This window comes from Blennius ocellaris (assembly GCF_963422515.1).
Source record: "Blennius ocellaris genome assembly, chromosome: 2".
Lineage (NCBI taxonomy): Eukaryota > Metazoa > Chordata > Actinopteri > Blenniiformes > Blenniidae > Blennius > Blennius ocellaris.
The window spans coordinates 21,268,899-21,281,756 of NC_137651.1; the positions used below are offsets into that span (position 1 = coordinate 21,268,899).

Sequence of the window (12,858 nt, forward strand, 5' to 3'; positions counted from 1 at the left end):
ATTTTTGATGGGGGAAAAAAGACACAAAACACGGTCAGTGTCTGATTTATTCAACTTAAGCCGAAGAAATAACTAACTTAGTTTTTAATAGAGTTAGAGTTTTACATATAAGAACAATTTGAATTGTCTTCTTTTATTTTAATTCTGAAGATTTGTTTTAAACTCAATAAATAAACACAAAAACTGATAAATAGAAACCTCAATATAAAATTCACTCCAAGAACTCATATATTCTTTGACACAATTCTTATTCATTTAAAGAACTTTTGAATTGATGCTATTTGTACATATACCGGTATATATTTTCAAGAAAGAAATCTCACTTGGAGTGCCTTCCAATACCTCCAGCAGTACACTACATGTACTCGTATTTGAGAAGTAATGATACAAAGATGGATTTTGGTCAATATTAAACATAAAATTATTATTTATTACTTGTTTTCATTGTTATTTTTTATTTTATCTTGTTATTTTTTCATCTGTGGCATTAACATGGTTGTGCAATCAAACAGGTTTGACTGATTTAAGACGTTGTTTCTACCAGAAGCTCGGCCGCCTTCTTAGTATTCTGCTTTTTGGACAACACCCCAACCGGTCTATTTTTGACGAAAACCAGAAGAGATTCAGTCGAACAGGATGATCCCATATGTCACAGTATTATTTCAACGTTGTGTTGTACCTGGTGGAACACGTCAGAGCTATGAATGAAGTATTATTATTATGGAAAATGAAAGTCAACAAGTGGGAACTGGTGGTGAGATTATTCAGGTTTCACAGGCATAAATTATCTATATTTCGACCCTAATTACAACCTGGCTCCGCCCCATGGTACTGGGTGTAGTGCTCAACTAGTGTCGATCAAACAGGTGATTAACAGACAGATCATCCAGTTTTGTTTTTTTTTATAATAATTTCTTGCCAATATCCCAACTTCTTCCAAAGTGTGGCATAAGCATTAAATTAAAGAACAATTCACCTCGGCCAGTTTTAGCATCTTTCTTTATTTCTTCAGTGTTTCATAAAATATTTAGTTATTTGCATTCCTATTTACTTAGATTCAAAGGATTGTCTTGGTAATTCAGGACCAACATTCAGCCATACTGTCTAAATGTGAAGCGCAGCGGCTGCAGAAGATGATCGATGTCTTGCCAGCTAAGATTGTGACTGCAGGATTAGACAGGAGATCTGATGTGATCTGATCCTGTTCCGGAAGCTATTTTTAGACCCGCGCATCCATCGCACTTCGCCTTCATCTGTGTCTTGCTCTCTGCAGGTCTGCGGCGGCCCTCGCTACCAGGTGAGGAACTGGCCTCTGCACTACCTCTTCCTGTTCTCGGCCGGCCTCGGCTGTGAAATCTTCTACATCACCTGCCTACCATGCCTACACTGGAACCTGGACCCCTTCCTGTGCCGCCGCCTCGTCAATGTGTGGACCGTAAGTCTCGGCTCGGTGGGGGGGGGCACCACTGGCTGTGTAGCCTCTGCTCCTCACAATACGTCCTCTTTTCTCTCCCCTTGCTCTGTCCGTCTCGCTCACTCTTCACCTCTCAACCTCCTTTCATCCTTCTCCTTCTAACCCTGCCTCTAAGTGACCTGTCTCTGACACCACCGAGTCTCTGTATCCCCGAGCCTCGGGCGGCTGCCGGAGCCTGACCGGGGTTACGCCGCCGACCTGACAAAAAGGCCACAGATCAGGGCACGACGGTGGCAGGAAAAGTACAGCTCAGATGTTGATTCTGGGCAGAAACCCCGAGAACATGTTCTCAGAGGGGTCTTCCAGAAGGCGTCAGTACGACACATGGATGGACTCGGACAGACGGGTGCATTGCCTGTCTGTTGTGTGGACTGTGGCTGTGGCCTGTTTTCATGCCCTTTGCGTCTTGGCCCCAAGCGTTTGGTGGGCGCCCCAAGTCTGAACCCCCCTCATTTGGCCCCCTCCTCTGTCCATTTCCCCCTGAGGGGAAAAGCTATCATTCTTGTAGAATCCTGGTTGCAACTGTGGCCCTGGGTGAACTCCCTTTTAAACACCAGCGCACGCACACACACACACGCACGCACGCACGCACGCACGCACGCACGCACGCACGCACGCACGCACGCACGCACGCACGCACGCACGCACGCACGCACACACACACACACACACACACACACACGCTGGCACTCCCTTGCTAGTCCACTAAACACACTCATCGCCCTTCCTCTAGTTAGACATTACCAGCTTTACCACCCCCTCCCCCCCTCCCCCTCCAGTTCCACCAGCACAGTGTTTTATTGGCCTCATCAGCGCTTTGAGCTTTCTGTATCTGGACCGAGCATTTGGTGTGTCAGCCCTCGGGGCGCGTCACCTCGTACTCCTAACTTCTCCCGAGCCGCCTGCCATTGTGCGGCTGTCGGAGTTATCTAAGGTTCATTGAGGTCTGGGTACGCTCTGTCTTCTCCTCTCTGTCAAGCACACACATACACCCCAGCAATAAGTCACAACCAGCCGCACAAGCGACACACATGTAACCATTGTGTCCTTCACTGTTGGCTTTACTCGCAGCGTGACTTTGGTTGACTTAGAAAACAGCGACTGTCATTAACCATATGGTCATGAATTACATTGCAGGGTTGCATGGTATAATTGTAGCTCAGTGTTATGCAAATGGTGCACTTACCCTGCTGTTCAGAATACCAACGAGACCAGGTGAGAACAGTGGCAGGACTGTGGATGAGAGAGGAGAAAATTAATTCAAGCGGGAGGATTTATAAATAAATATGTATATATACTCTACATCCATATGCACAAAACACCACGGTAAAATCAGGAATAAAGTGGTCATTTGGATCAATCTTTACACAAGCAGAAGCATTCAAACCAACCTGACCTGACTGTATTCCCTCTTGTAGAAATTAATGCTATCTCACTTGCAGATTGGACAAAATACATGTAATAAATTGACTTTAAAGTCTAAGTGAAGCAGAACAACCTAATTTCATGCATGGAGAATGAATCTCATGCATATATATCAGCTATTTAATACTTTAAGATGTAAAGGAAAAAAATTTTTTTCAATCTGTTAAAAAAAGTACATCCAACTTTGCAGACATTTTAATTCTGCATTGGATTTAATTTAATCCTTCTAATGTGTCTTGACACAGTGCCTTTAACATTATCACTCTGAAACACTGGGCAGTCATTTTAGCATATAGGTAGGGGAGAAGTACAACGTTTTGAGAGGGCAACTACGATTCTCTCTGACTGATATGAGTCAAGGAGCAGCTCAGGTGCAGTGGTTCAAACTCTTAAGAATGCAATGGGCTCCAGTCCAGGTCAGGTCCCTCTGTGTGAGGATTGCATGTTCTCCCTATGTGCATGGGATGGATGGATGGATGGATGGGAAGAAGGATAACTATACCATGCAGCTTAAGTCCAGCAGTCCTCATCCTATGTCAGTCCTGAGTGCTTAAAACTGACCTAGATGCCAATTAATACTTATTTTCTTGATGAGAAATGTTGCAATCTGAGCTAAAAGCACTCCATTAAAGTAGTCATGCCAATATAAAATGTTTTAGGTTCCCATTATTGAATCACTTCAGTATCCAGTGAAGCCATGTGTTCTGGATTTGACATTTTGGCACCACTCAGTTTTGTAGAAAATCTTACCTTTGACTGTCGGGTTTTCTCTGAATGAAATCCAAAGTCAATAAAGTTTCATGTTTTTTGAGTTGTTGTTGGTGTTAACAGATAGGATCTTTGAAGTGTGCGATTTATTTTCCAACATTTGCAACAGAGCATTCAACCTCATGCCATTGGCTTTGTTTTCAGCGCAGCATTTCTTTATACCTCTGATGTCACACAGCAGATAAGCATCGCAAAAGACATGCGCAAGTAGCTAGAATCAGCTATTCATCACTTTGCTGTGGAGAAGACCCAACATCATGTGTTTCCTCCTTACAAACCCAGGCCTGTGCAAGCGCCCATCTTCCTTCACACACACACACACACACACACACACACACACACACACACACACACACACACACACACACACACACACACACACACACACACACACACACACACACACACACACACACACACACACACACACACACACACACACGTAACACACACGTAACATCAACATGTTGACAGATCAAAGTCCAGAGCTGCGCCGGCCTCCCGATCAATGCGCCTATTCACAAGATCACACACTGTATGTCTTGACCTGCCTTTAACTCTTCTCTTAATGTGGCCAGACAGTCCCTGGGGTCTGACCCGTCTTTTGATGGAACGCTTCACAAAGACACCAATGAGACGCTGCACCGTTGGCTTCTTTTACTGCGGACAGCTGAATGTGATGTTTGTGTTGATGGTGGGTGCAGAGGACGGGGGTATCATATCATCCAAGCACTTGAACTGGTGGGCCGATTCATTGTGTGCAGGCAGGCAGAGGATCACGAGCACACAGTATGGATTGTTGGATGAATGCACAGTCACTGCCGATGAACGGGGTCAGACAGACTCGATGGAATTAGCATTGTCCACACTGTTTGTTGTCCACATGGCGGTGCTGGTCATCCCGTCCGTCTGAGTGTGTGCAGAGGTAGACCCAAATGGTGAGTCAGGAGACTTTGCACAGGCCTGAGATGAGAGAGATTTTGTGTTACTTAAACAAAATAATGAACAGCCAGAACCTCACAGTAAAGATACTGCATCTGAACGGGACAAGGTTGTAAAAGTGGATCTGTGTGATGTAAATGAACACATTTCTGCAAGTCTATATAAGCGGTTGTTTGTCTGTATTGTATGATGTTCTTTCACTGCTTCAGCTCTGTTGGTTCAGTTCTTGCTCATGGACAAGGAAAGATAAGGGTTTGAAGCCCTCCAGCTACCCCAGTGGCAAGAAATAATGTGAATATTAAGAAACAGCATGGCAGACATTTGAAATGTGTCTCTGTATGTAACAAATGCCGAACAAAATGTAATATAAATGTAATATAAAGTTGTCATGTGATGGAATAAGTACGTCAGAGTTTAATTTAATGGTTGAAGCTTCTTTGGCTGCGATGAATGGGACTTCACAAGGTTGGTTTCTTTAATAGATTTACTTCCATGATTAGAGTCATTATTCTGATGCATGATCCAGCTTATACTGAACTGCAACTGGGGGGCAAACATCCTGACATACCCCTATAGAATACACATACACTATTCACTGCAGTCCAATTTCCAGCCCCATGCTGGACTGACATCAAATGACATAATGGAGACTCCGCCCACGAAGAACGATTCTGTTCTGCTTCACCTGTCAGTGTAACCAGATAAAGTCCTGTAGAATATTGTCATCATATCTTTGTTTGTGTCCATAAATGTCCTTATGCAAGAACATGCAGCTTTAAATCAAGACTATCCCTCCACCCTACCTCAAAAACAAAAACAAATGGAACAGAATGGAACATTCAAGATTCAAGATTTTTTATTTGTCATTTAAATTGTACTGAGTACAAGAAAAACAAAATAGTGTACAAAATAAACCAAATAAACCACACGAACAACATGCTGCAAATATTAGCAATTGCGAGTACATAGAAATCCTTATGTACGGACAAGGAATTTAGATACATGTGACTCTCAACTATAAAACTACCAAGTCCCAGGAGAACGTGGAAGTCATGACACTGTGGAGGCCACTATTGTTGTTATTGTTGATCAACTCGCGCATGTTTACTGCACCGTTTTCAAAAATTTATGTTTTCCTCCAATTCCACAGAGTTGCAGTCGTTTGGAAAAATGTCACCTTATTTCGGCTTAGGAGTCATTTTCAAATAGCTGCATTTTCAGAGGCGCCAGGCATTGTTGTTTTATGAACAGTTTTTCAACTTGTGAACATCATCGTGTGAACGACGCCTCAATCTGATGTTCAAACAGGCAGTCAAAGTCTCCAGACAGCGCCCTGCTTTAAGCTTTCCCAGGATCCCTGAGGAGTGCAATAGTCTGATAATTGTCACAGGATTTCTCAATTGTTCGTTCATAAACGACTCCCCAAAAATGGGAAACAGCGAAACCCGCTTTCAATTCTTACAGCGACAGAGCAACAATTTAGCCACAATCCAGCTCAGAAATATCCTCTTGTGGACTCCAGCCAGTCGTCACAAGCTGACATATCCTTGCTAAGAATGAGAAGTGCAAAATTGTGAGCCGTCATGTCATTTCCCTCTTCTCTTATCTAAACATCATGTGATAACAGCATGTCTGTGGATGTCATTTTGAACCTCATTTTGCCATGGTAACAGGCGCTCTCTGATTACAGTGTCAGTGGGGATGGTAATAACAAGCTCTCTATTCTCTCCCTTAAACACACACATTAGGATCGCGCTCCGACTCGGAGCCCCCCCCCCCCCCCCCCCCCCCCCGCCTCACTAAGACAGCCAGTCATTAAATATACAGAGAGGCAGAGCTTTAAATAAACCTGGAGCTGGAGCAGGGGAGCTGGGGAGCTCATGAAAGAGAATAGGCAGGACACACACGTTTACTTTCCCCCCCCCGGACCCTCCCATTACACCTTGCACCGACTGTGTCATTGTGTCAGGAGCCCTCTGTTTCACCTCAGCCGAGGAAGACGCCATGTCAGCGAAGTCGGCCTCCTTCGCTTCTCTGTTACTTACAATAGATTTGGTTTCTGTGCGACTGCAGCATCCGCACTTTGTCTCCTCACCTCTCGATTCCTCTCCTCTCTCCGCCGGCTTTTTTAGCGAGTGGGCATGGCAATAAGTTATTCATGAGAGGATGTGGTGAGTTTTTAAAGCCCAGACTGATCAGGATTTTACTGCCTCCTCATTATTTTATCATCTTCCTCCCTCTTTAATTGCAGCTTTTTGCAGCCAGCACAGTGCAGCAATCTCCTTTGCCTTTTATGAAGATACAAAGAGACATTTCTGTGAGGAAAATCAGGTTAATCAAAGCCATTTCTTTTTTAAATACTCAAAACCTATAAAGACAATTCTGTCTGCAAAGCAATAATTGTAACAGTTGGTTCATTTAGTTAAAATCTGTGACCTTCAACTGGGAAAAAAAACCCTCTGGTACAGTTAGTATTTCATCAAACTCCTGTTTATCAAAGCAAGCTTGTCTCATTAAAGGTGAAGTAAATCAGTCCTGTTGACAGAAACATGAGAGACGTCAGGAGAGCATGCGATGATGTGAAGTACTGCAAAAAACAATATGATTCACGATGAATACAAATATTGCAGACGATGTTAATGTCTTTGAGCTTTGGTATTTGTTCCAAATAAGGCCACTATTTCTTTTTGGTCATCGCTTTTGATTTTCTTCCGCACAGTGCATCGACAAATAATTTATTCCAGTTACGTTATGCGTGTTGTACATGTTGGACAAAGTTGCGATGGATTGTGCAGCCTTGTAAATAACTCACCATTAGTCGCTACCTGCAGTTCCTCCAAAAAAACGCTAAAATCAGGAGTTTAGGTTGTACAAAGAAAGGAGAATTTGGTAGAAAGTAAACATTTTAACTATCTATTGAAAATGTGAAACGGAATGCAAACCATCCACAAGAACCCAACGTTTCCAAAACAAAATTAGGATAGTAACGGTGTATTCGCAGTTTTATTGAAAAGTGTACAATATTTATGTTGAACATATGAATAAAAGTTTTACTTGGAGTCTTACTTTATCAAATATTTTAAGGCATTGCAATGAATATTCTCGCACTGTGCTCTTTCCAGTTGGTGATGTACATTGGTCAGGTGATGAAGGACATCCTGAAGCTTCCACGCCCTGGATCGCCCCCCGTGGTGAAGCTGGAGACCCGCGTCGATGCAGAGTATGGACTTCCCTCCACCCACGCCATGGCCGCCACCGCCATCTCCTTCACTTTTTTATTGAGTGCTCCGTCCAGGATACAAGTGAGCAGAAGAAGATGATCCAACAGCGTTTGTAATCTCATTTAGTGACTTGTTAGCAACTGCTGATAGATAGATAAATAAATAAATACATAAATACATAAATACATAAATAAATAACTATACCTGGGGTATGGAGAGAACTAATTTAACTAAGAAAACTTAAGATGGAAGTGGTTTCAGGTGTCGTCAGCGCAGGAGATCCCAAAGTGTGAGGAACAACTCATCACACCATCTTGTGGTACAAAGCGGTATTACAAGCCAGACACTGAAAATGTTAGCAATGGAAGGTTTCATAACCAATTTGCTTTGTAAAGTTTTCCTTGAAACCCCATAAAAATTAGATGCATGAATTTCCAGATCAGCAGGAGATACAGTTAAATAAGTGGAGTTGCACGGTGTCGCAGAGTTTAATGAGTTTGAGGCACAGGGAGCATTTGGATGGAGATGGATGAGGGGGCGTGGCCCCGCTGTCCATCAAAGAGTCCCGACTGAGCCGTTGGACAAAGGCCGAAAAGGGGCGTGGCCAACAGTCACCATCAGTCACCATCAGGCGGCCCCGTCGGGCTGCTGTTTGGTCCTCTGATGGACTCCAATGAGTCAATGACTGTCAGGCCACATCACCACACATCTCCTCCCCCCTTCTGACTCTTCCTCTCCTCACCCGTCCTGCTCTCCTTCCGGGTCGATCAAATCTCATCAACGGCTGCTCTTAATGAAGGTGATGGCCTGATCTTCCTCTGATGTCAGTAGAGCTGTCAGGCTGATTTGTGTTCCCATCATTTCGTCACGTTTTCTTGGAAACGTCTCCGCTCGGGGTCAAAAGAGCCAAACCGCCGACCTCCGACTCTCCCATGTACAGTAGAGCTCTTAAAATCGTGACCTGAAATTCCTGAAGGATCATTCTTGAAAGGAAAGAGCGCGCACAGTCATGGATGAGTAGCGGGCTTCGGCGGAGGCTCCTGAATAGCGGCGAAAAAGACCTTGGGGCAACTCAGCCCGTTCCCCAAGCAGGTCGGAGGTCACGACAGTCAATCACAGCCTAGACCCTCCTCCTCCTCCCTCCTGTTCCTGCCACCCCTTTGTGGCCATTCATGAAGAAACCTCTCTTCATGAACTACCAGTGAATAGGCTTCCAGCTGCAAAGGACAGGAAAAGACAGAGTGGAGGAGGAGGAGGGGGGTGGGGGGGGTGAATGAATACATGAGGCCTCTCTTCTCACTGTTATTGAAATGGCTCGACAACAAAACCTGTCGCCATAGGTAAAGGAGGGGAGGGAGGGCGGCGAGACAATGGAGGACGAAAGGAGCAAAGAGAGGCGACAACAGGCGGAACTTCAGAAGTCAACAAGGACGGACGCAAAGAAGAAAACGCACAGACAAAAATATAAACAGACGGTTCTGCTCCGGTTAAGGAGATATATATATATATATATATATATATATATATATATTATAATATATATATAATAATAATAATATATATACATATAATATATATATATATATATATATATATATATATATATATATATATATATATATATGTATATATATATATATATATATATATATATATATATATATAGAGAGAGAGAGAGAGAGAGAGAGAGAGAGAGAGAGAGAGAGAGAGAGAGAGAGAGAGAGACTTCTACCTGTGTTTGTGTAATAAGATGCATTGACGTATGTATATTTCTATCGGTCTACTTATATATGCCTGTGCTTTCAACTTAAATATGTACATAAGTAGATGAATAGACATTTAGCCATTTAATATATAAGTAATTGCATAAACATATTTAGATTATTCTCATGAATGCTGTCACGCTAACACAGAAAAATAAACCTCCTTTGATACATTTTTCATAAAGTAAAAAAAAAAAGCAAACTGACCAAGTGCACATTTGGAATGCTTTTTCCAAGTGATGCATCATGGGAGTGGTCGCTCGATTTAAAGGCACGGTTCACAGTAATCAGAATACAGTAATGAGGAAAGAATAGTCTGTTTTGTTAAACACCATAAATATCATGAGCAATCGTAAATACATACATTTCTTTCTGGAGAATTTACCATATAGTATGTTCAAGAACTATAAAAGGTATATTAATTATTAAAAAATAAAAGTCTTATCCAGGTAACACATTTATTTCTCTTTATATAAAATGTATATAGAATAGTATGTATTCAATGTTTTGGGAAACATGATACTTGCATACTTATTAAAGCTTTAGACACATGAGCAGTAGAGGCATATATAGTATATATAAGATAGATATATAGTATCCAGAAGAGGTTCATGTGGTTCATCAAGTCCTTGTGATGTTAAATGTTCAGAGAATCATCCTTTTTTTTTTTTTTTTGTCTCAGTTCCAGTTCGAGGTGGGGGCACTGATCGCCGCCACGCTGTCATCACTGGTGTGTCTGAGCCGCCTCTACACCGGCATGCACTCGGTCCTGGTTAGCTTCTCTTCTTCCCTCACTCTCATTATTATTTTTAATGTTTTGGAGAAAACCCCATTTCCCATTTTCTGAAGTCGGTTCAACAACACGATTTCAAGAGCCTGTTTACACCACAACGTTTTGAAATGCCAAACCTCCGTTGTGTTTTCAGTGTCCGAGCACCACTGTTACAGACGTTTTCAGTTTTCATTTGAAAACCTTCACAGTTCACTGAGTGCATTTGAGATCTGACGATGTTCCGCTAATAGCAGGAACTCTTCTCTGAAACTTAAATGGACTACTCTAAGATGAATTGACTGACTTTCATTCAACATTTAAAGACATATTTTAAAAAAAATTATGGAATTAGAAACTTTATGCTGTTGCGATAGGAATGTGAAATTTAACAACTTTAATTGTTATTTAAGAGGCGCTATAGAAACACAAATAAAATATTCAAGTTTTACCATCACTCTATCTTACCTATTATTTTTTCTATATCTTCAAATGTCTTGTTGAATAAAAAAAAAAAAAAAAACTGGTTAAATAATTTACAATATACCTCTGTCCAATTTTGTTTTAAATCAAACAAAAGCTATTGAAATGTGTTTGAAAGAGCTGCTTAAAATGTGGAACAGCGAGATCATAGTGGTTATAAAATAGATTTTATAATTTCTACAGTGTATTGTATTACATAGAACATTAATTTTCAACGCAGGATTCATAATTCATATCCGTCTGGTTAAACTGTCTCGCTATGCCTTTGATCCGACTCTAAAAAATTCAACATGCTGCCGCTCCCTAAAACGGAAATATTGATTTGGACATAAAGAGTTACGCCTCAGTGTTGTTATGTTTAAGTGCACATTATCACATTTATCAGTGGAGCTTTACTCTCAAGTTCTTCTCCGTCTCCACGGTCTTCTGTTTCCTGGTTTTTCCATTAGCATCAATTTTGTAGGAGGTGATGGTGTAATCAGAGAGAAGCCACCGTCTTGATTCAAGCATAAATAGAAGAAAAAAACATCCATATTGATAAAACGTAAGGCAGATTATGAAAATGCTGCTCTTGTTGTCTCCTCTGGTTTACAAACGTAAAGGGTGAGCTCAAGATGTATTATTCAAAAACTGTTTCAACAATCATTTGAACTTAAAATGGTCTTTGCTGCACTGTGACCCTTGACATCTTCAACTCAACACATTCAGACAAGCTTGGATCGTTTCTTGAGTTTGCCTATGGCAGCTCCAACAACACAAGTTAGAAACGGTCTTCTCTTTGTGTTTACCTCGTGTTTCCAATAATAATCCACCTTCTGTTTTCAGGACGTGATCTGTGGCGCTTCGATCTCGGCGGCCCTCATGCTGCTCACCTACCCCTACTGGGACACGTTCGACCACTTCCAGCTGACCAGCAGCGCCTCCCCCTTCCTGGCCGTGGCCCTGCTCCTCTTTCTGAGCTACACGTACCCCGAGCTGGACCACTACAGCACCACCCGTGGGGACACCACCATCATCCTGGGATCCTGCGCCGGGTGCTCTGTGGGATACTGGGTGAACCAGCAGCTGGGCCAGACGTTTGAGCCTCAGGGGCCGCTGCCCGTACCTCTGCCCACGCTGACGGCCGGCGGCCTGGGGTTGGGCATCGGCCGCTTCCTGCTGGGAGTCGCGGCCCTGGTGGGAACTCGGCAAATCATGAAGACGGTGACTTTGTGGATGTTGTACTCGTGGTACAGGGTGCCGGGATGTGACGACGACGCCCGGAGGAGGAAAGAGATTGAAGTTCCTTACAAGTTTGTCACGTACACATCAGTCGGACTTGTGAACTCCATATTTGTCAACAGGGTATTTATTTTATGCAGACTACTATGATCTATTCTTATAAAACCAGGGCGCAATTTGAGTGAATGGATCCCCTCTTCTGCAGATTCCAACTTCTATCAGGGCTATAAATCTATCTTCCTCTCGTGGTAATGAGAGCAGACAAAACAGACCAAATATCTCATTTTAAAGTAAAAGGTCTATGCACAATGTATTATTTTATCATCAGCAACAATTTCTAGTTCATGTCTGTTGCTGAAGAAATACACATTGGAAAATGTTGGTCTTGGTTTTTAACTGTCACTCCTGTTACACTTGTAGTTGTTCATTTCAATTAATCTTCAATACATTTACATTTGATTTGAATAAATCATGGTTTTAAATCCCACTTTAACAAGAGGTGGAATCTCAGCTGTGACTGCAAACCTTCCAGGTTAATAAAATGGCCATGTTGATAGTGGACGTTGCAGTGACACTTGAAATAGAGAGCAGCTGAATAAGAAAAGAATTAGAAATATCTTTTTTCCTCTGGTCTCCTCACAAATCGCACCGTGATAAATAATTGATGAACAATGATCTGAAGAAGTAAAAACCTCATGATTATGTAATTGTTGCCCAAATTCTATATTTGTGTGCAGAATTTCATGGACGTTTGTGTCTCACTTGGGAATGATTCACAACTCGTGACTGACC

General features: G+C 42.3%; 1 protein-coding gene across 2 annotated transcripts in view; it reads left to right on the plus strand.

Annotated features, from left to right (window-relative positions):
- The window catches only part of sgpp2 (sphingosine-1-phosphate phosphatase 2), a 13,991-nt gene extending 1,166 nt beyond the window's left edge, over positions 1–12,825 (plus strand). Inside the window, exons 2-5 of one of the 2 annotated variants that reach the window (XM_080503908.1) lie at positions 1,274–1,435; positions 7,732–7,911; positions 10,276–10,365; positions 11,671–12,825. In XM_080503908.1, the coding sequence (XP_080360034.1) occupies positions 1,274–1,435; positions 7,732–7,911; positions 10,276–10,365; positions 11,671–12,216 (978 nt within the window). In that variant the 3' untranslated portion in view covers positions 12,217–12,825. The remainder of the gene's footprint in view (positions 1–1,273; positions 1,436–7,731; positions 7,912–10,275; positions 10,366–11,670) is intronic. The other variant, XM_080503909.1, reaches the window with a different exon arrangement.
- The last annotated feature ends 33 nt before the right edge of the window (positions 12,826–12,858 follow it).